Source organism: Mesocricetus auratus, unplaced genomic scaffold, assembly GCF_017639785.1.
Source record: "Mesocricetus auratus isolate SY011 unplaced genomic scaffold, BCM_Maur_2.0 Super-Scaffold_100019, whole genome shotgun sequence".
Lineage (NCBI taxonomy): Eukaryota > Metazoa > Chordata > Mammalia > Rodentia > Cricetidae > Mesocricetus > Mesocricetus auratus.
In genome coordinates this window covers 4,963,055-4,986,001 of record NW_024429200.1, presented here as the reverse complement: position 1 = coordinate 4,986,001, position 22,947 = coordinate 4,963,055, and the positions used below count along the sequence as shown (strand labels likewise).

The window sequence follows — 22,947 nt, the reverse complement described above, 5'->3', positions numbered from 1 at the left end:
ATAACCAGTGAAGAGACTGTGTTTTAAGTAATTAAATTTATCAACAAGTACTGGGGGGGAGTTAGACTGTTGAACATTTATATACCCTATGTTGGTATATTAGGGATAAGTCACAGGGAGAGGTAGAGATTAACAAAGGAGAGAAGTGTCTGAAATGGCAAAGATGTACTTTTGTCTGATGAAATAAGCAGAACAATAAAGGGACTGCCATGTTGGATTATCAGAGAGCCCTGAATTGCAGATAGAGGCAGGTATACTAGCTTTGTTAGAGAGCAAACATCCAAGACTGTAATCAAATATGAACAACCATCCATACACAAGAGCAAGAATCAAGTAGACAGTGATGGCAAGCAGCCCATACTGCCTGGGTAAATCACTTGGTCATGTCATCAAGAAAGGGCACTCATGTTTTAAACCCAGTATGACACCATTGCTCAAGCTGAGACTTTGTTGACAATAGATGACTCTCCCCGGTGCACTCAATTCCTTTGTTATTCTGGAATCCAGGTCATAGTACATTTCTGGGGACCTTTTACCCAGATGTGTTCCGGGAACTTCATTTAATGGAAGCCTCTGAAACAATGTGTATTTTGGCATGCACATCACATATGAACTTGAACTAGCTTTTATTCATATTCGGTTTGAGCGCTGTCACCCATTCTATGGCTCTGTAGTCAGCTGCAAGGTAAACCCAGGCAAAAGAGCAAGGGTCAGCAAATCTATAACCTCAAAAGCCAAGCTTCCTTGTACACCCACAGCTCAAAAGCATCACCACCATTTATTGAAAGTAGAATGACTGACTTAGCAACTTCTCCTTCCAGTCAATTTTTTCAAACTCAGATCTTTAATATATTCCCTTTCTGTTCCCCTTTAAGAGTTTATTCATTCTCTTGGGTTCCCAAGATATGGCTGCATTTATCTGTCCTATGCTTATGCCAAGTTACTGTTCCCAATTTAAGACATTTGCTCAGATGGAAGTTCTATCGTTTCAGATAGGATGAGGCAAGAAAGTACTTGCCAGAAAATGTCATCTTCCTGGAAAAGCTCAAATCACAATTACCTCCAGCAGCAACAGAGAGATAGAGGTAGGGAGAAGATAAAACAGATAATTGGAAGTTACAGATAAGCCTCAAAGCTCTTCAAATGTACCCCACTCCCAGCCAGCTTCTTCAGAGTGGCTGGTGGGCTACACAACATTATTTAAGATGCATTATCTTTTATTGTTTCTAATAATTGGAAGTTACTAGTTTAGAATCATGAAAAAGGAAAGCAGGAAACATTGCTTTCTGATTAGTTTCTATTTAACTCAGCTGAAGTTATACCTCATCATACATGAGACGTTCATTTGTCAGTGGGTTAAACTGGACTTAGTGTAAATCTGACACTTACGCCTCATTTATATCAGAAAACATAATCCATTATGGTCTCTTAATAAAATGAACAGATGCAGAAGTCCAGGGAATCACTTCTGTCCTCTGGATCACACTTTCCTGCCGAAGAAAATGAGAGTGAGGGACAGAGCGGGAGACTTAGAGAAACTAAAGGTACTGATGTCTGATGAAGAGGATGCTTCCTGAAGCAGATAGCAGCTGAGAGAGGTGAGATAGACTCCCCACGGATCTTCCCAGAAGGCTTAGTGAAGGACCCACCAGGAAAAGGACCCTGCAGATCCTAGAAACCCTTACACCCAATGGAAAGACCCTCCATGCGTTAAAGATTTCCATTCAATAAATACAGACTTTGGAAGGCACTGTCTCAGAAATGCTCTTCTGCCCTCTGTCCTCAGCACCACTTCCCCATTTCAACCAGTGCTCCCTTCTGTCCTTCCAGTCAGGTCCACAGTGGGTCAGTTAATACTGGCTTGATGAAGCTTCAGTTCTACTAAGTACTTTCTTCCCATTGGCACCCATGTCTTTTTTCTTGAGTATTGATATTCCTTACCCCATCTTACTGCATCTGACTATTGGTCCCCACCACTGAGAGGGAACCCAGAAGCAATATCTGCAGTATTCACGATAGCAATTTCTTATCTCTTTTACCCAATAACCTCTAAACATCAATCACGGTGTAGAAACTGCTCTAAAATAGTGATCAGAATGTAAGCAATGTCCAATAAGTACTGCTCAGTGACATAAATTAAGGATACATTCAAGGATCTCAGAGAAAGATAAACGGTGACAGATAATTCATAGGTTGACTCAGATTACAACTTCAAAAACAGTACTACCTCATAATCAGTGAATCACCACCTCAGCATTTTAGGGTCATGGTCATTGATGTGACATTCTACAACAGCATTGGAGCTGAAGGGGCTGATGCACCTTCCTGGATAACGCTGCTGATGACCCTGATGAGTATGCTGGAAGCATTTTATAAGGCAGACTTCAAGAAGAGATTTGCAATAGCTCAAAAGTTTCTAGAGATTTCTGCATTGACCTTCTGCATTTCTAACTTTAGATAAAGTTGAGCCTAGAGAGGTACCTAACCCAGGCGCGCATGTATCAGAAGGCCTAACTTCACTGTTTTTCTTCATTGTTCCCATTTTCTGTGGTCCATATGTCATCACCAGAAGCTGCCATGGTTCTTGTAATTCCACCTTCTCTTTTCCAAGCACATTTTTAGGCATGAGGTCTAATAAATCTACCCATCAGAAACCCAGGAGGAGGCAAGATGGAAGAGACCCAGCCCATGAAGAAGTCCTGTAGGTGCTGGTAACTTACAAGCTTCCCGGAGTTTCTCTTTGTCGTAGTGGAGTCCTTCATAGTCTTGTAAACTGATTTTGTTCACTCGGATCCTCAGACGATCTGGGACAGACTGGGGACTGCAAGACAAAAACCAAGTGGTCAGAGAGAGAAGGGGGAGGACTGTGAATCAGGGTCCAGAAGGGACTAGGGGCGACTGCATCTCCTGTGAGTTAAAAGAAAAGATTTATGTGCAGAACAGAAATACATCCTGTTAACTGGAACACAAAACGTATCTGAAGAGTCCCTCTCTAGAAATCTTAATGTCCTCAAAATTTAGGAAAGAACACGGGACTAGGAACAAAAAGCTTTGGGGGAAACATCCCTATGTTATTAATGGTTATTAATTTGTCAAAAATTTAATTATCATGCATTTTGTTGTATCTAATCAATTAGAAACAAGAAATGAGAAACGAGAAACATGTTGGAGCTACCGAATATTAGTAAATATGTTCATAATAGTCAAAACTGTTTAATGATGATCTTACCTCAAAAGAATTTTTAGAATGTACTTAAAAGTACAAACTAGGCATCTAGAGTATACAATACCAAGGCTGAGATTTCTCATCCAATGAGGAGTCTCTGAAAGCACCACTCAATTAAGGCATGCTGTAATTGTATGTAAGATGCCTTGAAATGAAGCACATAGCTCATGCTGAAAGAACTCATTCTAGCTGGCCCAGAACATGTATTCATTAATTAAACATGAAGCATAAAATTCTCTGAAGCATCTTGTTCACCCTCCTAGATTCCTTAATCTTAAGTCACATCTTCAAGGGGTTTCATCCTAGGCCTAAGTTGAGTGGGAAAAAAAACCCTTAATATTTATCATCCAATGTGGATCAATGTATTCCTTTTGGTCCATGAGTATCCTTCAATTCCATTGGTTGAAAGAACTTTCTCAAACACAAGATTGATGCTTACTTTTTAAAATAATAAATGCTAATAAACATTGCTAATAAGAGAGAGGGAGAGAGGGATTTAAAGTGTTTCAAATATAAGCATACAAGCATACAAATCCCGAAAAGAATAATGGGTAGACATTTATGGGGTTCACTGCTTTATACAAAACCACACAGATGGTGAGTCCTGAACAAGCCCTGGACACAGACGTGATGCCTGCCTGACACATCACTCAAAGAATGACTGTTAAGTGCCAATCTACTGGCATTGTGCTGGTCATGGTAGAAACTCCAGAGAATAAATCTGACATGAGTACATTAATGATGATAAGAAGAGCAGAGATAGAGTTTGAGGGAAGAGCTATAAGTCAGTAGACCAGACCTTAAGTATCATGTGTCTACAAGCATCACTTCACCAATAGATAACATGGCAGTTTCAAAATATAAAGTGATTTTAAGGCCACATATCTCTATAGGGCAGAGGGAGAGGCAGAGATGTGATCCCCACACTCATCCTTCTGATCTTTCTCCTACGTTATATCTCTCTGAGGAGCTGAGACAATGAAGCTATGGATAAATATCAAGAGTCAAGAATCCTGGCATAAGATAGCAAAACTGTAATATGGTTTAGCCTGGTCAACTGATCTCTACCTGGTGCCAAGAGTGTTTTATTTATCAGTAAACAATTTACATGAGGTTTGTTGAGTGAACTATGATACATCCTAGCAAGAAAACATGAGGCAGATATTATAAATGCATGCATAGATTTATACTGATTTAAAGGGAAGTCTGTCTACCACAAAACTTAAAGTATGATTTTAAAAGTCATAGTAAACTCGTGTGTGTGTGTGTGTGTGTGTGTGTGTGTGTGTGTGTGTGTGGTCTAAATTACTGTATGTAAATCATGGGACTTAGAAGTTTGTGTATGTAAAAGAAACGTTTGCATAAAAGTTCAGTAAGTGGTTTCAAGTGGCTGTCTCTAAATTAGAGACTGAGGTTAATTTGCATTGAATATCATTTTTCTTAGAGAAATAATATAGTGATTTTAAAAGCATATCAGTCTATAAATAAGTGATAACTCCACACAAGAAGAAAAATAGTGACCATGGTAAAGAACGCTGAGTTCTAGATGTAAGTAGAAAGAATTAAATGATTAGCAGCAACCATACTTGTTTCATATGTAGGGCTTATCCCCACATTAAGGGGTGTCATCTTTTAATTCCCAAGCTGAACTCAGTAATCTTCATAGATTGCAACTGGCCATCCCTTGCCTCCAAACTGAGCAGATCAGAAAGAAGCTGAAGTCTTAGAAGGCTTCACTGTCTGTGATGGCAGGCAGAAGAACACAGGGTAGACTGAGTTCTGTGTAAGTACCCTCTTGAGACAATAGTGGGCCAAATGCCACTTAGCTCTAGCTGTCTTTGGTGGCTAAAGGCAGCAAGAATGATCTGGTTAGAGAAGCACTTGCCAAATGTAGACAGAATTCAGAAAACTGCTGGCCAGTCTCCCTTCCACCTCCATGTGTAACACCCATCTCAGCAAACTTTCCCGTCCCAACTTCTCACATTTGCCCTCTGGTCACGCCCCACACAATGCTGCCCCTGGGAACACTGGGCTCCAAGCTTCCACAAGGCCCACTATTATCATACAATAGGACGTAGCATTTGAATAGAAATTTTCAGATACCAAGTGAATGGACACATTATTTCATTTCTTCTCTAGAAAACTCAACTAAGAAAAAAAATATGATTGTGTCACTAACCACCTGCATTGAAATCTCTTTCCATCCTCCCTCCTCTCCTTTTAGTGCCCACTTCTTATAACTATGTACAATGCATGCCAATAGGAGTATTCTTAAAGGAAGCTACCCCACCTTAGAACCTTTAAAAAATGTTAATTTGATCTGAAGCCCATTAGTAAATTTGAAAGCATCAAAGCATGGGATAAATAATGGAAAACCTCTTTCAATCAGTCTCAGCCCTTGTATAAGCAGTAGGTATAGGGCAGGGGCCAACACAGCCAATCGCTGAGAGACACTGGGCTCCACCGCCAATGGGCTGGATCTGAAGCAAAGTTCTCCCACTTCCTGGTTAATCTGTGGTTCCTCAAAGCAAGATGATGACAACAGGATCAACCTCATAGACACAATATGAGAAAAAAATGCGTCAGTACATTACCTTGGAACAGTGTCTGGTACATTACATGTGTCAAATAGGTATGAGCTAATATCATTATGATAGCTACTCTGATCATTTCTCTCCTAAACAAGATTCTGCCTAACACTAGCATTGGCTACTGCCAGACATGGGAAGAAGTTTGGAACTAATACAAGAACCTCCCTAGACATTTCTAATGAGGTCCTTGGGGGGCAGTGTCTCTCTTGGTTGGTGTCATGACATTCTGTATGTATAGATCTTCTCCCACTTGGCTTTTCACAAAGCCAGCTAATGGCATGGAACTGGACAGCCAAAACACAGGGGACAAAAAGTGCACTGAAATTAAGCGAAAGCCAAGCAATTCAATTTCATCCCTATGTCACATTATATTAGTGTCCCGTTACTGGCTGACTGAAGGTGGAGGACAACAGAGCTATTCCCTGGAGTCTGGAAAACAGCCCTGCCATTAGTTTTCTAAAATTACATTTTGCTAAGGAAGTTAGTAGAGCATAGAAGAGACTCCTAACTTGAGTGTAAGGAAATCTGCCTCCATGCTAACAACTACAACAAACAACCCATACTGAGGCATTGTGTCAAGAATTCTAAACAGGACTTCCTGGAGACACTTGAGTTTTCTACAAGAAATCCAGAAATCTTTGAACTGCCCTTTCTGTTGTGGTGGGATTGCAACCTGTCAACTTTTCACTAATTTCTTCTGCAACTTTATACAGACTGGAAGTTCATGCCTCTGGACTTAACTCTCAAATGTCCCCCAGGAGTAGTTCCTCAAAAGTCACAGTATAATCACCTCTCCTTAGTTCACAGTGAAGTTTTCAACATCTCTAGACGATAGTATCTCCTAGCCACATAGCATACAGTTGTTGCCTTGAAGTTTTGAAGGGAGGGCACCTCCATCCATTGCAATGACTGCCTGAATATTTAGTGCCATTCAACTTGCAACTGGTTTTCACTACTCTGTATTCCTTCATAGATGCTTCTAGCAATCACTGTCTGTCTGTCTGCCTGTCTCCCCACCTAGCCCCTGTGTGTGTGTGTCTGTGTGTGTGTGTGTGTTTGCAAATGTGTTCCTACGGGTTGAACTGAACTTGGGGTTTCATGTTAGGCAAGTGTATTCCCACTGAGCTACCTCTCCAGTTCATTTGGATCTATATGACGTGAGAACTGAAGTCACTTTGGCACTCTGATAATCAGACAGCACACCTTAGCATGATAGAAGTCTGTTGACTAGGAATACAATTAGAGACAGCGAATGTTTGCAAGAAATTTTACTCAAAGATGTTGATAACATAAATCTTAATCCATGTTGCAGACAGAACCCTTAAAGTTATAACTATTCTATCCACTATACCTTGTGAGACTCCTGTTTTAATGAACATTTCTCAGATGGCTCATTGCAAGATGCACCCCTTGAAAAACTAATTATAACAGGTGCATCGATTTTTATGCAAAATCACAAAGAAGGTTGATTTTCTTTACCAAGACAGAAAACTATCAATACCCTGTGTTTTTCCACCTTCAGGCTTGTTTCAATAATAAAAATGAAATTACTTAAATTCTTTCAAGCCATGCAAATACGATAATTCTACTTGAGCATAATTTAGGTACAATAAAGTGTGTTTCTACCTACTCTTTTAATTGTTTTGTCTCGCTTTTGAGACAGGGTTTCTCTGTATAGTCCTTGATGTCTTGGGGCACACTCCATAGACCATGCTGGCCTTGAAATGAGATCTGCCTGTCCCTGCCTCCTTAGTACTGGGATTAAAGGTGTATACCACCATGCTTTGCTGTCTAACCAAACTTTAATAGAAGTCTTTCAACTAGCTGTTATGTTACAAAGGCTCTGTAACTAAAATATTAATTATTCGTGTGACATCCTACCAGGAATAAGTCACTTCCTCCTTGCAATTCCAGCACATATAGTGCCACCTTGCCGTCATTTCCAATAAATATTTATGAGTTTCCCTGGACTGCCCATGACCCTGAGGCTTCAGCACACATTGGCATCAGAGTTTCACAATTCAGCTTTCCAGTGGACTGTCTTTGCAAATCTCAAACAGAAGTCTGGCATGGCTGTCCATTCCTGTGTGCTGTCTGATCTCTCCTTCAGGAGGTTAATCCAAGCAGTGCCATGCTCTCCCCACCTATCACTGTATCCACATAGATGAAAAGAGAACTGGGAAAGATAAGTCCTTGCCTGAAGGCAAACAATCCACCTTGGCATGCATGATTAAACTACAGGGAGCCTGGACTATGGACCACCAATTTGTCACATCATTTGTCAAACTGGGCTTTTTTTTAAACGCAATTATAATCAATAGATTCCTTCAGGAATTTTCTAGAAATTGCAGAGAGTTTCCTTTGGATATTTTTGAACTGAAAGTGAAAATAACCTAAATACTGATGCATCCAAGAAGTCTTCTACAATAACACCAAAGTAAACCAAGGTTTCTGAGCAAAGATTTAAAATGAAATTCTGGCAGCTGCCAAATTCATATAAAACACTCATCTTCTGTTATCTTCTGCCCAGAGAAGTAAAAGATGCCTCTAGAATCTAAAATTGTGCAGATGTTTTTGAATCTCATTAAGAATAGTCCAAAAATTACAGTAGTGGTGGGTTGTCATGTGATCCCACTACCAGACATGTTACCGAAGAAACTGAAGAAATTGCAGAATCCTTCATAGCTTATTCTTACCTGATTCATCATTCCATATGATACTTAGTTTTCTATGATGGAATCTTCAGATGGTGACTCAATGTGGGCACAGTCCTCACCCAGGAATAAGATTCTAGATGGAAGTGGCCCGGGTTTTTTTTTTAGATCATTCTAAGAAGCTATACATTCTCTCCAAAGAGTCCAAATCTCCCTCTCCATCATTTCTATTTATTCTTCATCCAACTAAAATTCTAGTATGCTTTAAGTCACTGAGATAATCAGCCACAGATTTAATGCCAATCAAGTGTAAACATATCAGAGAACTTTTTTACTTTGTTTCCAAATATTCAGACACTATTATGAAATAAAGTTTAATTTGTATATTTCCTAGAGACCTTCATGTGTGTGTTGTAATTCCATACTTCTCCAGAAATCTGCAGTAAGTTTCTATCCTTTGAAACTGTGTGATAAATGAATATGCTATGAATGAAATATCTATGTGGTAACTGTACCTTATGTGTTTTACCGAGTGTTGTGTTCACGTCATGTAAGGCTTTACTCCATGACACTGTAAAGCAGCTGACAGGTCTCCTTATTTCTGCCGTAAGGATGTGAAGGACCAACAGCCTTGATCAGTACATCAAAGGCTTCTGATCATCTGCTTTTCCCTGCAGCCCTGACTGCCATCATTGCTACTATCCAGTCAGTCACCTCTGGTAGCTTTGTCTGCATCCACCCCAACGTCTGAACCACATCCCAACCATGTACACTATACCAAACCACCATGTCTGCACCACAACAAACCAAATCCCACATCTACACCCCACAAAACCCCACATCTACACCACACCAAACTACATCTGCACCACACCAAACTACCACATCTGTTCCACACTCAAACCACATCCAACCACCACAAACCACACCAAACTAGAATCGCATTTGCCTTTGAGGCTACAGAGCAGCTGAGTACAAATGAAAGCATCTTCTCCACAGGTTTGGGCCATCTTATCCTCACCTCCTCTTTACCTCCACATACACAGACTGAGTCCATCCTCAGCCCTCACCCTAACTCACATTCGGGCAGCATCCTATAGTGGTTAGCTCTCCTACAAGAACTTCTTTGTCTTTCGAGCTTCTGTTGGAAGCTGTCTTCTGACCCCCCCATTCATGCTTCTGGTAAGTCCCCTTTCTCTATTGTGCCTCTCCTTCTCCTCTAAATATCTTTCTAACACCTGTGCTTCTCTGATCCTTCCTTCCACAAACCTGCTACAGAGCAAAACGCCGCCATCATCCCAAATCTGGGGGAGCTCCTTCAGCTAAAACCACCACCCCACTGTTCATTGTGTGAAATGAAAACATGACCAGGACAAGATGATTTTCTTCCCCCTTCCTACTAAATCACGAGCACTTTGGGGTCAGGATGCCACCTACAGCTGTGCTTCTGTCTCTCACAATGTATGATAAGCTTTTTAACATGTGAGCAGCTATCAAATAAGTGGGGAAGACTAACTGTGATCAGATAACATCTACAAATTTAATTCTCATGGGGGGGCATAGAGTCTCTTGGCCCTGCTAGTTGTTATGGTTACAATTAAAGATGACAACCTTCAAGGAAAAATGTCTCTGAGTCGCTGCCTCGCATGGACATATAATGTCCCATGTTCCAAGAGCATGAATACTGAGGAAACACCATGATGGGAGGCAAAGAGGGGACAGACACACTAGAATTGTGGACAGGTAGGATTTCAACGTAGGAAGAACATGCATTTTTTGTAATAAAGTTCTGCGGATTTGAATAGCTGGAATGAAGAGCAGTTGAAAACAATGCCACACACAAGGAATATAAACCAATGGAAATTCAAATTAAAGCTTTCCAATAATCACAAAAAAGTAACATAACAGCGGAAACTGAACACAAGGGCAGAATTAAGTCCCTGCATGTCTAACTTACAAGGCCAGTCATTTCCACCTTAAGAAACAAATCCATGAAACAGACAGTTCCTGGTTACTAAAGTATATCATAGGATTCTATGATAAAGTGCTGGTTTGAGGTACTTTCAGGACAGCAGCCTGCAACAGCAGGGAGTGTTACTTTGCTGTTCTGACTGGAAGGAGAACTAGGGGAACAAGGAGTTCTTGGGATGGAGCCAGTGAGACATAATGGGACTTAGATGCCCTCAGGATGACTGCAGCTCTCCTGAGACATTTTCTGTGTCAGGATTCAGTGTCTGTTTAGCAAACAAAGAACTCACACTTATTTGTTGTCTAGAATACTCACATGGGTTTACAATCCCAGACTGTTTTATTACCTTGTTAAATCACATTCACAGCTGACAAACTGAGTTCCCTTTGTTGGAGAGGAGTATAGGGGATGTGCTACGATTTTAAAAATGTCATTTCCCATTAAGAAAATGTGTGGCCTTTCATAAGTGACAGGAAGAGTTCTGGGATTAAGGTGACAAATCCAGACATGTATGCCCCCATTCCAGCTTCTCAAAGACCCTGGGTGAACTGAACAGTGTTATTTGAATGAATGAGCCAAGAAAATCAGGCTAAATACATTGCCGTATTTATACTGCATCACTTATTTCATACACAAACCAACAGGGGGGAAATAAAGAATTAAGGTTCGGTTGTTTGCTTATGACTATAGTGGTCCACCAAAAACAATAGAAGCAATTGTCAAAAAACACGAAGCAGTAACAGAGCAAAAATCAGTACAACTATTGCAACGTGTAGCAGGTAGTGCGGCCGTGATAAAGAGTAGTTAAGGCCAGCTAAGGGCTTTGGCTTTGGAAGGGATCACAGGACTCCAGGGCTCTTTATCCCTTCATGCTCGGTGACTCTCACACATGCCAATGCCACTGCCACGTGTATGACGTAATGCAGCAGTCCAGGCAAGCCTCACTGAAGCCCATGTATGGTATCTCAACAGGTAGCCTCTGAAGCTGTGAGCTAAAAATAAAAATAAATTTTCCTAGAAGTTACCCTGCCCTGAAACTTATGCTATAATAATAAAAGAGTAACACATACAGCTATCCTTCCAGCCCGTTGGGTCAGGAAAGCTTGGGATGTGTGCACTGGAGGGCACGTTCCTATTGGAATGAGACGCTGAAAATCACGCATTCCACGGGCTTTCCTGGGAAGCAGACTTGATCTGGATAATCGTCCCCACTTTATTCCAAACCAGAGAGAGAGAGAGAGAGAGAGAGAAATAAAGAACGAAAAAGAAGTCAACATTGGCCAGATGTGATGAGCATTCTTCTCTGTCCATTTGTCTGGCTTCAGAATCACCTGAGAGATATACAGCCACTGTGTGGGTCCTAAAAATCTGAGAAAGCAAGATCCACACCGATGCGGGTGGCAATAGCTCACAGGCCAGGGCCAAATAAAAAGTGGAAACGGACTCTCTTCTTCTTGTTTTCAGTCTGCCCAGATGTGAGCAAACAGCCTGGCACTCCTCTAGCCCCAACTTGACAGGTGTTCTATGTGTCATGCCTCCCTCACCGTGACAGGCTGTGTCCTCATCATCTGAGCCAGAGTAAACCTCCCCTCCCTTAAGCTGCTTTCTGTCAGGCATTTGACTAAAGCAACGAGGAAAGTAACTAATAAAACTGACAAAATGAATTTAAAACTTGCTCAAGAAACATTTTCTTAAGTGGCTTAACAGTACCCACAAATATTTTATGTATGCATAGAACGTATGTATGCATGCATGCATGCACGTATGTATGTATTATTGGGTGTGTGTGCATGATGTGTGCCGCAGCACGTGTGTGGAAGTTAGAGGACAATTTTGTGCAATCAGTTCTCTCTTTCTACCTTATATGGATTCCAGGGAGTGAACTCGGGTCTTCAGGCATGCATGGCAAGGAGTGCTTGTAGCCACTGGGCCGTCTCACTGATCCACAATGTATTTTATAAACATATTTACAAACTTTAAAAACAATCTAGCTATCAAAGAAACTCCTAGAAATTTACTTTATTTTACTAGTTGGAAACCATGCTTTCTCTTCTTTGTTTTGACTTGTTTCTTTGCTTCAGGTTCAAACTTGCATGCCAAAGTCCTGAATGCTCAATGCAGATGCTTCAGCCAGTAATTTTTCTTCTTATGCCTTTTAAAATACGCACTCTTTTCATTTCATGCAAGTGTTTCAGGGTGTTATGACAGACTGGGAAAACTTAACTGAATTAGTGTAATTAAACTCAAACTCTCTTACAAGTGAAATATGCCTGGTGGCTCATCACCACGTCAGTAATGCAACCCAACAAAAACAGGCTCTGGAACTGCTCAAAACAAATTGCTATTGACATGTTCTTGCTGTTATGTGTGTCAGAAGACATCAGCTACTATTACAGTATGGGGTGAAGGGTGAAATGAGGCTCTTTTGTTCTTGAATGAAGTAAATAAAATTGTAACATCCTAAACAGAGCTTTCCTGGGTGGAGAATTCATTTATAAGTAAATCTGTTGTTCATGGAGATGATCAGAATGAATCCTTTCCTTTCCATTTACAGTCTGATGCCATTTCAAGGTTGTTTTATTACAATAATGTCTTAAGAGTTCAAATTTGAACTAAATTTAAAGCATCTCTTGTTCAGCCACTTTATTTTTTATAGAAAATGAATCTGGAGACAGGCCAGTAACCTCACTCTGAACCCATGTAATGAATTCTGAAAACATGTTACATAAAAGGGCAATTTCCTTCATCTCCCTCTATGCTCTTTAATAAAAATTATTTTCAAGAATTAAATGATGAGTGCAACTGACAGACACAAAGCTCTGCCTTCAACCTGCTAGTGACACACAGAGGAAAATAACTAAAATCCAAGTCCAGTGTATTTAGTATGATGCTCCCGCCATGTCCCATCCTTACTGGTGCATAAAACCATCCCAAGTGTCTCAGAATATGACTTGGAATATGCAGGGAGTAGGTACTATATCAGGAAATTAAATAAAAATTAGTATCATGATGGCAGAATCAAGTATACTTGACCACTTTCTTTAAGGAAGAAGGAATCTTGGTAGACATGTGCAGAAGACCCCATGGCAGCATGTGAAGACGACAGCCATCTCAAGTCTAGGATACAGGGTTCAGAACCAGCCTTGGCCTCACCTTGAATTGGCTGGTGGTCCAGACTCCTGAACTGTGAGAAACACAATTCTGTGGCTTCTGCTGCTGTAGTGCTCTAAGGAAGCCCAAGAAAATTCATACAGGCGTCAGCTCAGATGCATCAAAGGCCTACTTACTTGGTTCAATCCCAGAGTCAGAATTAGCAAACACACACGCACACATGCACGCACGCGCACACACACACACATACACACGCACGCACTCCACACATCCTTGTCGTGGCTCTTCAGCCCCCAATCTTCATTTCTCCTGTCAGAGACATGCTACGCAGGAAAAACTGAAACCATGACTTTGTGTTCCCCAATCCTTTACTGTCTTTAAGGCCAGAGTTTTATGTTTGCTTTCCCTTCTTTACGGTACATGGGAATCAAATTCAGGCTCTTGTACGTGCTAGCTAATCACTCCCTTGGTGAGCTGCATCTCCTAGTCCTAAATTTCTTTAAGCGTTAAAGATAACTTTTTATTAAGGCCAGCTAGAAGGCTCAGTGCGGGGTAAGGGCACTTGCTAAAAAGTCTGACCACCTGGGCTCAGTTTCTGGAACCCATATTGTAAAAGGAGGAAATAATTTCCCAAACAATGCCCTCTGATTGCCAAACATGTGTGATTATACATGCACACAGTAAACCTCAAAATAAACAACACAAAAAACATTTTTTTTGCCAAAATATACACATAAATTGTTCTCACTCCTTTTCTGTTACCCAATAAATATACTTAAGAGCATGTATGATTCAGAAACATTTCCAAGGACTCACTCTATCTTCTGTCAAAGATGACTTTGACAGTGGTCTCTTATGCCCTGTACACCTAGGCCAGCAAAACCAGTCCCAAATATCCACCTTACTCTTGAAGTGAACTCTATTAATAAAATGTGCTGAGTCTAAAGATTGTTCATCCACCTATGTAGATATGAATAATTCACCTATAAATATAAATCTTAAAAGCTAAGTGATATAATTTTCAACATCCAGAGAATCCTTAATGCATTAGGCCTTTACATAAGTGTACTGAATCCTGAGCCCAGTACTGACCTCTGCAATAGGAGAGCATAAAAACCAGCCCTCCCTGCAAGAAGAAGCATGGCCCTTCCTGGTGAGCCTGATGCTACCCTTACTGGAGATGGAAATATGACCCTTCCTGGTAAGCCTGATGGTGCCCTCACTGGAGATGGAAACATGACCCTTCCTGGTGAGCCTGATGCTGCCCTCACTGCAAGAAGAAACATGGCCCTTCCTGGTAGCCTGATGCTCCCCTCTCTGCAGGAGGAAGAATGACCATTCCTGCTAAGCCTATGCTGACTGGGCACAGTCACTAGCCCTTCTAAAGAGTTTCCAAATTCTTCAGTTAAGTTAAAAAACAATGGATATCTTATACCAACTCTTGAAGCCTCTACTTTAAGGAACCAAAGATCTAAAGTGCTTAAAACTGAATCCTTAGTAACTCACATCCACTTTCTTCCTTTTAAAAGCCTATGTGGTACAATTTGATTAAAATACATTGGAAGTGACCAGAGTTGGTATTGATGATAGAATTCATTGGCTTAAGCACTCCCCTCAAAGCAGATAGGCCTGTGTTTTAACTTACAGTGTGTTAGAAAACAAGCTCCCTACCATTTCTTTTCCATCTCCTCATCCATGAAAGGAGCTCAGCAGTAATTAATAACACAATGCAGTCACTACAGTGCTAAGCTGGTCATGTAAATACATGTCACCTCTGTATAAAAAAAACCCACATGGGTTCTTGCAGACAGCACAGTAAGGCCATAACTATAATTTCCAAGGCAGTGCAGAGCCTAGCCTCCTGCTTAGTACCCAGAACCAAAAATGACCCTCTAGTCTCATGACCGATCTTGTTGATAATCTCCTTTGGGGGCAAATTTTAATGGGATTTAGGGTTATGCCTTGACTTCAAGGCTGATGGGAATCCCAAGGATCAAATGCATGTTAAAAAATTGTCTTAAAAACAAAATACAAAAGGATAACATATCCACGGTCCATGTTGTATAAACAAAGGCATATATACCCAGATGCTTCAATCAGAAGCATGCTGCCGTGGGGGAGGAGGAGTGTCAGCTTAGCGGAGACGTGGTTCAGTCAGGGACCTCTGCTCTGCCCTTGATTCCCCTGTCCTTCTGTCCTGACAAGGCCCTGAATGGAACCAAGATGAGACAGAGGGGAGGAGCTCAAGGGAAACTCACGTGACATAAAAACCCAAGAAGACTGTTGTTTGAGTTGCAGCTTGGACATTGGTTTTGAAGCAGCCCAAGAGGAAGTCAGATTTCTCCTTATTTGCATTTTCCTTGTCATTTTCCTTTTAGCAGGTCTGTCACATGAACTACCATATGACACGGAAGAGTGGCAGAGAAAAAAAAAAGAAAAGGAATCAAGACACTGGGGACAGTGGGGTGAACTGACTAATCAGACAACAGGAAATGTGAGTGTCTGGGAGAGACAGGAAGGAAAGGCTGGGAATGGGCAAGGTCCAGCAGATTCTTTAGGTCAAAGGCTTAGAGAGCAAATGGCTTTGCTTTCCAGGGAGTGTGAAACTAATCCCATCTCACTGTCTGACCCTGGGATCTAGTTTCTTTCAATTCTATAAACAGTCATTTCTCACCTGATGTCTCAAAATAGAAGCCACCTGGCTCCTTTTACTTCTGTAGAAGTAATGCAGGCTACTAAAATTACAAAGAAAAGCACTGATATCCCCTACTCTTGAGAGGTTATTGTACAAGGGTATAATAAATGTAACAACTGTGAGGAAATGACCTGAACACAGTTAGGGTGCCTAGATCTTTTAGTATCCCCAAAACTGGTATTTGGAACCAGAAAATATGATGCAAATTTTAGAACCCATGCATCTGAATCTGGATATTTTCCATCTCAGACCCTTCTAGAGGCTCTGCTGGTGTGTGAGTGCCATTCACCCTGAGGCCCTCATTAAGGCTTGTGCATTTTCTATCAAGAGCTTGAGCTGTGGAATCAAAGTACTTCCGAGGGCCCATCCTTCCACACTGAGGGCAAGCCTTGCAGTTTACAAAGACATGCACGTAGGTGTCTTTCAACAGTATTCCTGATACCACCCTTGGTGAATTAACAGAGTTTATCAAAAGGAAAGAAAAAGTGTTCTGCAGAATGTCTACCTTCCAAATCCAAGGCTTACTTTCTAATTAGAACCTCAGGATTGCACAAACAGGACAGAACAGACAGATGTGGTATATATACCACACAAGGTTAAGGAAATGTCAGGAAAGCTTTGATGTGACTAGCTTAAGAAGACAACTACAGTGTTTCCTAATGAGTCGCAGAAGCCAGTGTACCTCCCTTACCAGAGGCACGCAGACATTAAACCCAAACGGGTGGTCTGCTTGCTTCAGTCATGAAGATTGCAGCTTCTCGGTTCTGCAGCTACAGCTTTTCAACTGTGGGACTCTTAAATCTAACCCAAAACAGAACCTTAAAGAAAATGACATAGTGACAACATTTCCCCTTCTCTCTGTCATTCTTCACTTTTGTGATGAAAATCAATTTACTTTTACCCTTTTCAGAGACGCCATCATTTTTCAAAATCAATTTTGCGAAGCTGAGTCATATTCAGCCTGTGGTCAGATACGACAGGTAATCCTGTCCCTCTGGGTCTGTGTCTAACCCTACATTCCCTAAGGCAATAAGCAAACCCACACAAGCTACCGTCAGGCAGATCCTGTCTGTATCTAGGTCATGAGTGGTGTATTACGTGTAATGTACGTCTGAGGTGGTTAGGGTGCCCTGGCATCTGCAGAGATGCTTTGTTGCTGTGAGCTGGGCCATGCGCTGAGCGGGTGAATGTGGGTAATAAGGAAAGACATGGGACAATGGACCTGTGCACTGGAGACACTCCAGATGTAGGATGGTGGCCCAGGTGACCTTAAGGAGGGAAGGCTCTACGCCATTCTTTCTCCCTAACTAAATAACGCAAAAGCAGCCATAAGGGAACTGGAAAGAAAACTAGCAACAGATTGGGGAAGAATTCCAGAATGCAGACTCTCCTCCTCCTGCTGGTGAGCTCCCTCACTGTCTCCCTCCTGCAGACCGTAGCTGGATCCCAACAGCATCCACCGGGAGAGTGGGTACCAGGTGCAGGCAGGGAGAGTGCTGGGAGAAAGTTTGCACTCTGTCTTGAGTTCAAGAAAGGGACAACTCAGAATGCTGGTTTTATTTTTCCCATTTTCCCCATTCATTCAACCACACTTTGGTTTTTTTTTTTTTTTACGAGACAGGGGTTCTCTGTATTGTTTTGGAGGCTGTTGGTCCAGCCTGGCCTCGAACTCACAGAGATCCGCCTGCCTCTGCCTCCCGAGTGCTGGGATTAAAGGCGTGTGCCACCACCGCCCGGCTCAACCACACTTTGGATTTGGGCTGTTACACTGCACTGATAGTCACCATGACAAAGTCCTTGGGGTTGCTAAGACTACTAACTTCAAGAACAGAATTTCCTTTTTAGTCTCAGGAACTATGATGCTCAGATGTTACAACAACCTTCATGGCTTCTCTTCCTCTTTCTGTCACAGTACTAGGCAGAACCACCATTGCAGGAAACACTGCCATAGGGACATAACTGAAGCTTTCATTTTCTGGTTGAAGGACTAAGAGAGAAATGGCTGCCTAGAGAAAGATGCTCAGAAAATGTGTGCTGCACTCAAGGGTCTCCTGCCAGGCTGCATCTATGTGAATGTCATCCTAAGCATCTGGTCATCGACTTTAAGAAGCCAGAAGACAGACTCTGTCAGGGTCCTATACTAGTGACATGGTGAGGACAATTCAACCCATGGAAGAACATCAAAAAAAGTTTTCAAACCCTGTGGACAGTCAGAATCAGTGGCTTGAACTTCATCATGTCACCTGTCTAGTAAGGAAAAACAAAGGAAAAAGGCAAAGACAAAAAGAAAAAAGATACTCAAATTCCTTAAGGTGCTAGAACAAGATTAAACAAAATGAACTCAATCTGAGCAGAAGGGAGGAAACAATAAAGGGCAAAACTCAACTAAACTTCAAACAGAAAAACAACTGGAAAAGGCAATGTGACCAACAGACAGCTTGAGAGGGATAAAATAGAGCTCTGCCAAGACGCCACGGCTGACTGATACATTGAATTACAGATTTCAGGACTAAAAGAGAACTCTTTCTCCAGACTCCACAGAAATAAGAGAGACAAGGAAACCCTTTTCACAAGTCTATACATACTAATTGACAACACACAGGAAATGGGCAAAGTCTTTGAAAAATCAAACAACTACTAAAAACAATATTCACCAGGGTAAAGATAAATAATCTGAATAGTCCTAGAACTTCTAAAATAATCATGTCTACTGCTTAGAAGTTTATTTTTTATTTGCTTTGTGTAAATATTTATCTGCATGAATGTATACATACCACATGCTTGCCTGATGCCCAAGGAACCCAGAGGAGATTGCCAGGTGCCCTGGAACTAGAGTTAATCATAGGCAGTCGTGACCCAGATTATCTGGGAGAGCACCATCTCTGTCTCTCTCTCTGTCTCTCTCTCTGTCTCTGCCTCTGTCTCTCTCTCTGTCTCTGTCTCTCTCTCCCCTCTCTCCTCAGCTCCTTAAGTCTCCTTCAATCTACAGTTTAAAGTTTGAAGAAAACTCTTGGTGTCCAAATGGTCTCTCTCAATGGCAAATCCTAACAAATCAAGAATGGAATCTTTTGCAAATACCTTGGTAGAAACCACTTCAAGCAAAGAAGTTTACAGCCAGGGCTGGGGAAATGGCTCAACAGCAGTTTGGAGTGCTGGCTGCTTTCCCAAGGACCTAGGTTGGAGTCCTAGAACCCACATGGCATCTCACAACTCTCTGTAACTCCAATTCCAGGAGATAGGACACACCCTTTTTGCACCCACATGGCACCAGGCATTCATGTGGTGAACAGACATACAAGCAAACCCACACATAAATTAAAATTAACCCAACAGTGGAAAAAAATGATTTCCTAAAGTCAAGAGCAAATCAAGGGTGGCCATTCTTATTTCACATCATACTAGACACCCTAGCCGATACAACAATGCAATAAAAAAAATCCCACAGGTATACGGATTGGAATAAAATACGCCAAGTTATTCCAACTGATAAACTGAAAGATTCTGTCAAATTCAAACTGAAAATAGCTCTTATGCTGGGCCACAGGATGTAAGTATAGACTATCACCAAAAAATTAAAAATCAGCACCTTTAAAATGTCCGAAATTATCATTAAAATATATACAAAAAATGAAATAACTAGGTACAAATCCAAATAAAACATGCACAAATCTATATGTTGAAAACTACTATGAAGGACAAGAAAAGCATTCCAGTATTACGAAGCTTGACACAGCAAAACAAACAAACAAAAATAAAACAAAACCTCAATAGATTGAGTACAATTCCAGTCAAAATGTCATTAAGACCTTTGAAAACATGGGCAAATGGTGGATGGCACCAGCCCCCTCAATCCAAGGCTCAGGGAAGACCACAGAAGAGGGGTGGAAAAAAATGTAAGATCCAAGGACTGGGTGGAATAAACACAGTTCTGTCTTTTGGACAGTACCTAGCTATTGTAGACGTGAATGGACTCACCGCAGCTGTGGTTACCTGCACACGATCAAGCCAGTTAAAATTCCAGCAAAGATGGTGGACAGGACCCTGAGGCCCTACTTACTCTTAGCTGAGAAGCTATTGTAGTTAGCAGTTGCTGGTGGAGAGAGAAGCATTTTTCTTTGGGGGTATGGCCCCTGGTAAGTCACCCATGTGTCACTGGGCGGTCCCATACTCTGCATATATGGGCAGCACTAATTGGACTTGGTGGGCTATATAAAAGGAAGGAAGGAGAAAAAGATGGAAGAAAGAGGGAGAAAAGGAAGGAAGGAGGGAGAGAAGGAAAAGTCGTACATGTAGTTTGGGATGGAGACGTGTCAGGGGAGCCTAGAAGGGAACGAGAGGAGTGAGTGGTGGATATGCTCAAGATACATTGGCTACATGCATGAAATTTTCAAGGAACAAATAAACATTGTTTTAAAAGCAACCAATCCTAGCAATAGCGGAGAGGATGTCTGAAAGGGCCTCCCCCTTTAATCAGATTAGTGACTCCCCTAATTGTCATCCTAGAACAACTCCAGTAACTGATGGAAGCAGATATAATGACCCACAGCCAAGCACTGGGTTGAGCCCCTGGAGCTCAGTTGAAGAGAGGAAGGTGGGATCATATGATCAAGGGGGGTCAAGACCATGACGGAGTAAAACCACATACATGACTGACCCAAGCTAGGAGGAGCTCATCAACTATGGGCTGACAGCTGGGGAACCTGCACGGAACCAAACTAGGCCCTCTGAATGGGGGTGACAGTTATGTGGCTTGATCTGTTGGGAAGGGGAATCCTGGGCAGCGGCACCAAAATCTGCCCAAGGAGCATGAACTAGGTTTTTGGAGTCCATTCCTTATGATGGAATGCCTTGCTCAACATTGATACAGGGGAGAGGGGCTTAGTCCAAAGCCAGAGTTTGTTGACTCCCCAAGAAAGGCCTTACCCTCACTGAGGAGTGGATGTGAGATGGGAAGGGAGGAGGTGAAGAGACACGGGAGAAGAGGAGGGAGGGTGAACTGGGATTGTTTGTGGTATGAATAATGAAAACCCAGAGACAGATACTGGAGTTCAAGCAGAAGATTAGAGAAGCAAAGCAGCCAGTCAATAGAGAGTTCTCACCTCTACCAATGCTCAGACCGAAGGCGTGAGCCTCAACTTTCATCTCCAGACTGCACTGATCCCCACCAAATCTCAGGCTGCTCCTGAGACTGCACTGAGCTCCTTATGTTCTTGCTAGTGCTGGAATTATAGATGTGGGCTCTGTTTCTGTTTTAGACTGATTCACTTGCATGTAGCCCAGGGTGGCCTTGAACTCACACAGATCCTCCGCCTCTCTCTCCTGAGTCCTGGGATTAAAGGTGCCCAGCCTCTATGGCTGACTAGTGTGGCTGGCTTTGCATATTGATCTTCAGTGACTTTATTAGATTATAAACAATATATCACCACGGTTGGTATGTAAACTGCAATAAATTTTAAATAATAGATAAATAAAAATAATTGATTACCTAGTCATTATAAAAACGTTTTGCTTTCAAAGGATTTTATTGTACAAAGGATTATCATAAGATTGAAAACACAAGAGAAGTACACAGAGAGAATATTTGAAAGGCTGGGGGATTCAGACACTAATTAGACTCAGTGGTTATATAGAAGAAAGGTTATATAGAAGAAAGGTTATATAGTGATTATATAGAAGAAAGGAAGGGAGGAAAGAATGAAGAAAGGAAGGAAAGAACAAAGGGAGCAAGGGGGAGAGAAGGGAAAGTAGTATATGTAGTTTATGTAAATTCAACAGGCAGAAAAAAACAGCCAATTAAAAAGTAACCAAAGGCTACAAACATAGTGAAGTTAATAGAACACTTGCTTAATGAACACAAAGCCCTGGGTTCAATTCCCAGTATCAAATATACCCTGTCAGGTGGTGGTACTCAACTGTAATTGCACCCCTTAAGATGCAGAGGCAGGAGCACCAGGATTTCAGAGTCATCCTTGGCTATATAGTGCGTTGGAGGTCATCCCGGGATATATGAGACCCACTCAGAAAGCAACCAGCCAAACAACCAACAAAAACCAAAGACTGGCACATTGGCAAAGAGAATAAGTAAATGACGCATAAGAATGTGGAAAGATGTTCAGTATGATTAGCCACTTGAGAACACAAACGAAAACTATCATGTAGCAAAACCATACTCCCACCACAGAGACTAATAGTGAAGACTGACAGTGCAGCCATCAGCAGAACACCAGAAGCAATGCGGCATGATGAGAACTACCATACATCACTGGCAGGAAGGCAAAATGCAAAACCACTCTGAAAGCAGTTTTCCATTTGCTCTCCTATTAGGAAAAGCAATCTACTTGCCATGTGGATCTGACCACCTCATTTTCAGGCAGTTAACCTAAAGGAATGAAAACTTTTGTTTATACAAAAATCTGCTCCTTAGGGGTTTGAGCCATCATAACAACCATTTTAACCTGGCAACAACCCAGGTATCTTTCAGTGGGTGAATGGAAACAGCCACAGGGTGGAATGCAGCTCAGAAATAAAAACCAACACATGACTGATCCATATGACAACTTGGATACATCTCAAAGGTGTTATGCTCAGCTGAAGTGGGCTACACACTGTTTGGTTCTGTATTTGTGGAATCCTCAAAGCCAGAAATCTAAGGCAATCAGTGGCTGGCAGATGTTGGGCGATGAGAGTAGCTGTTGACAGTG

The 22,947-nt window shown here is 41.7% G+C and overlaps 1 protein-coding gene across 8 annotated transcripts in view; it reads right to left on the bottom strand.

Moving 5' to 3' along the window:
* Positions 1 to 22,947, bottom strand: part of Dgki (diacylglycerol kinase iota) — a 445,999-nt gene that overhangs the window by 129,432 nt on the left and 293,620 nt on the right. For all 8 annotated transcript variants that reach the window (XM_040728459.1, XM_040728462.1, XM_040728460.1 and 5 more), the window contains one exon: positions 2,721 to 2,821. In XM_040728459.1, coding sequence (XP_040584393.1) covers positions 2,721 to 2,821 — 101 coding nt within the window. The remainder of the gene's footprint in view (positions 1 to 2,720; positions 2,822 to 22,947) is intronic.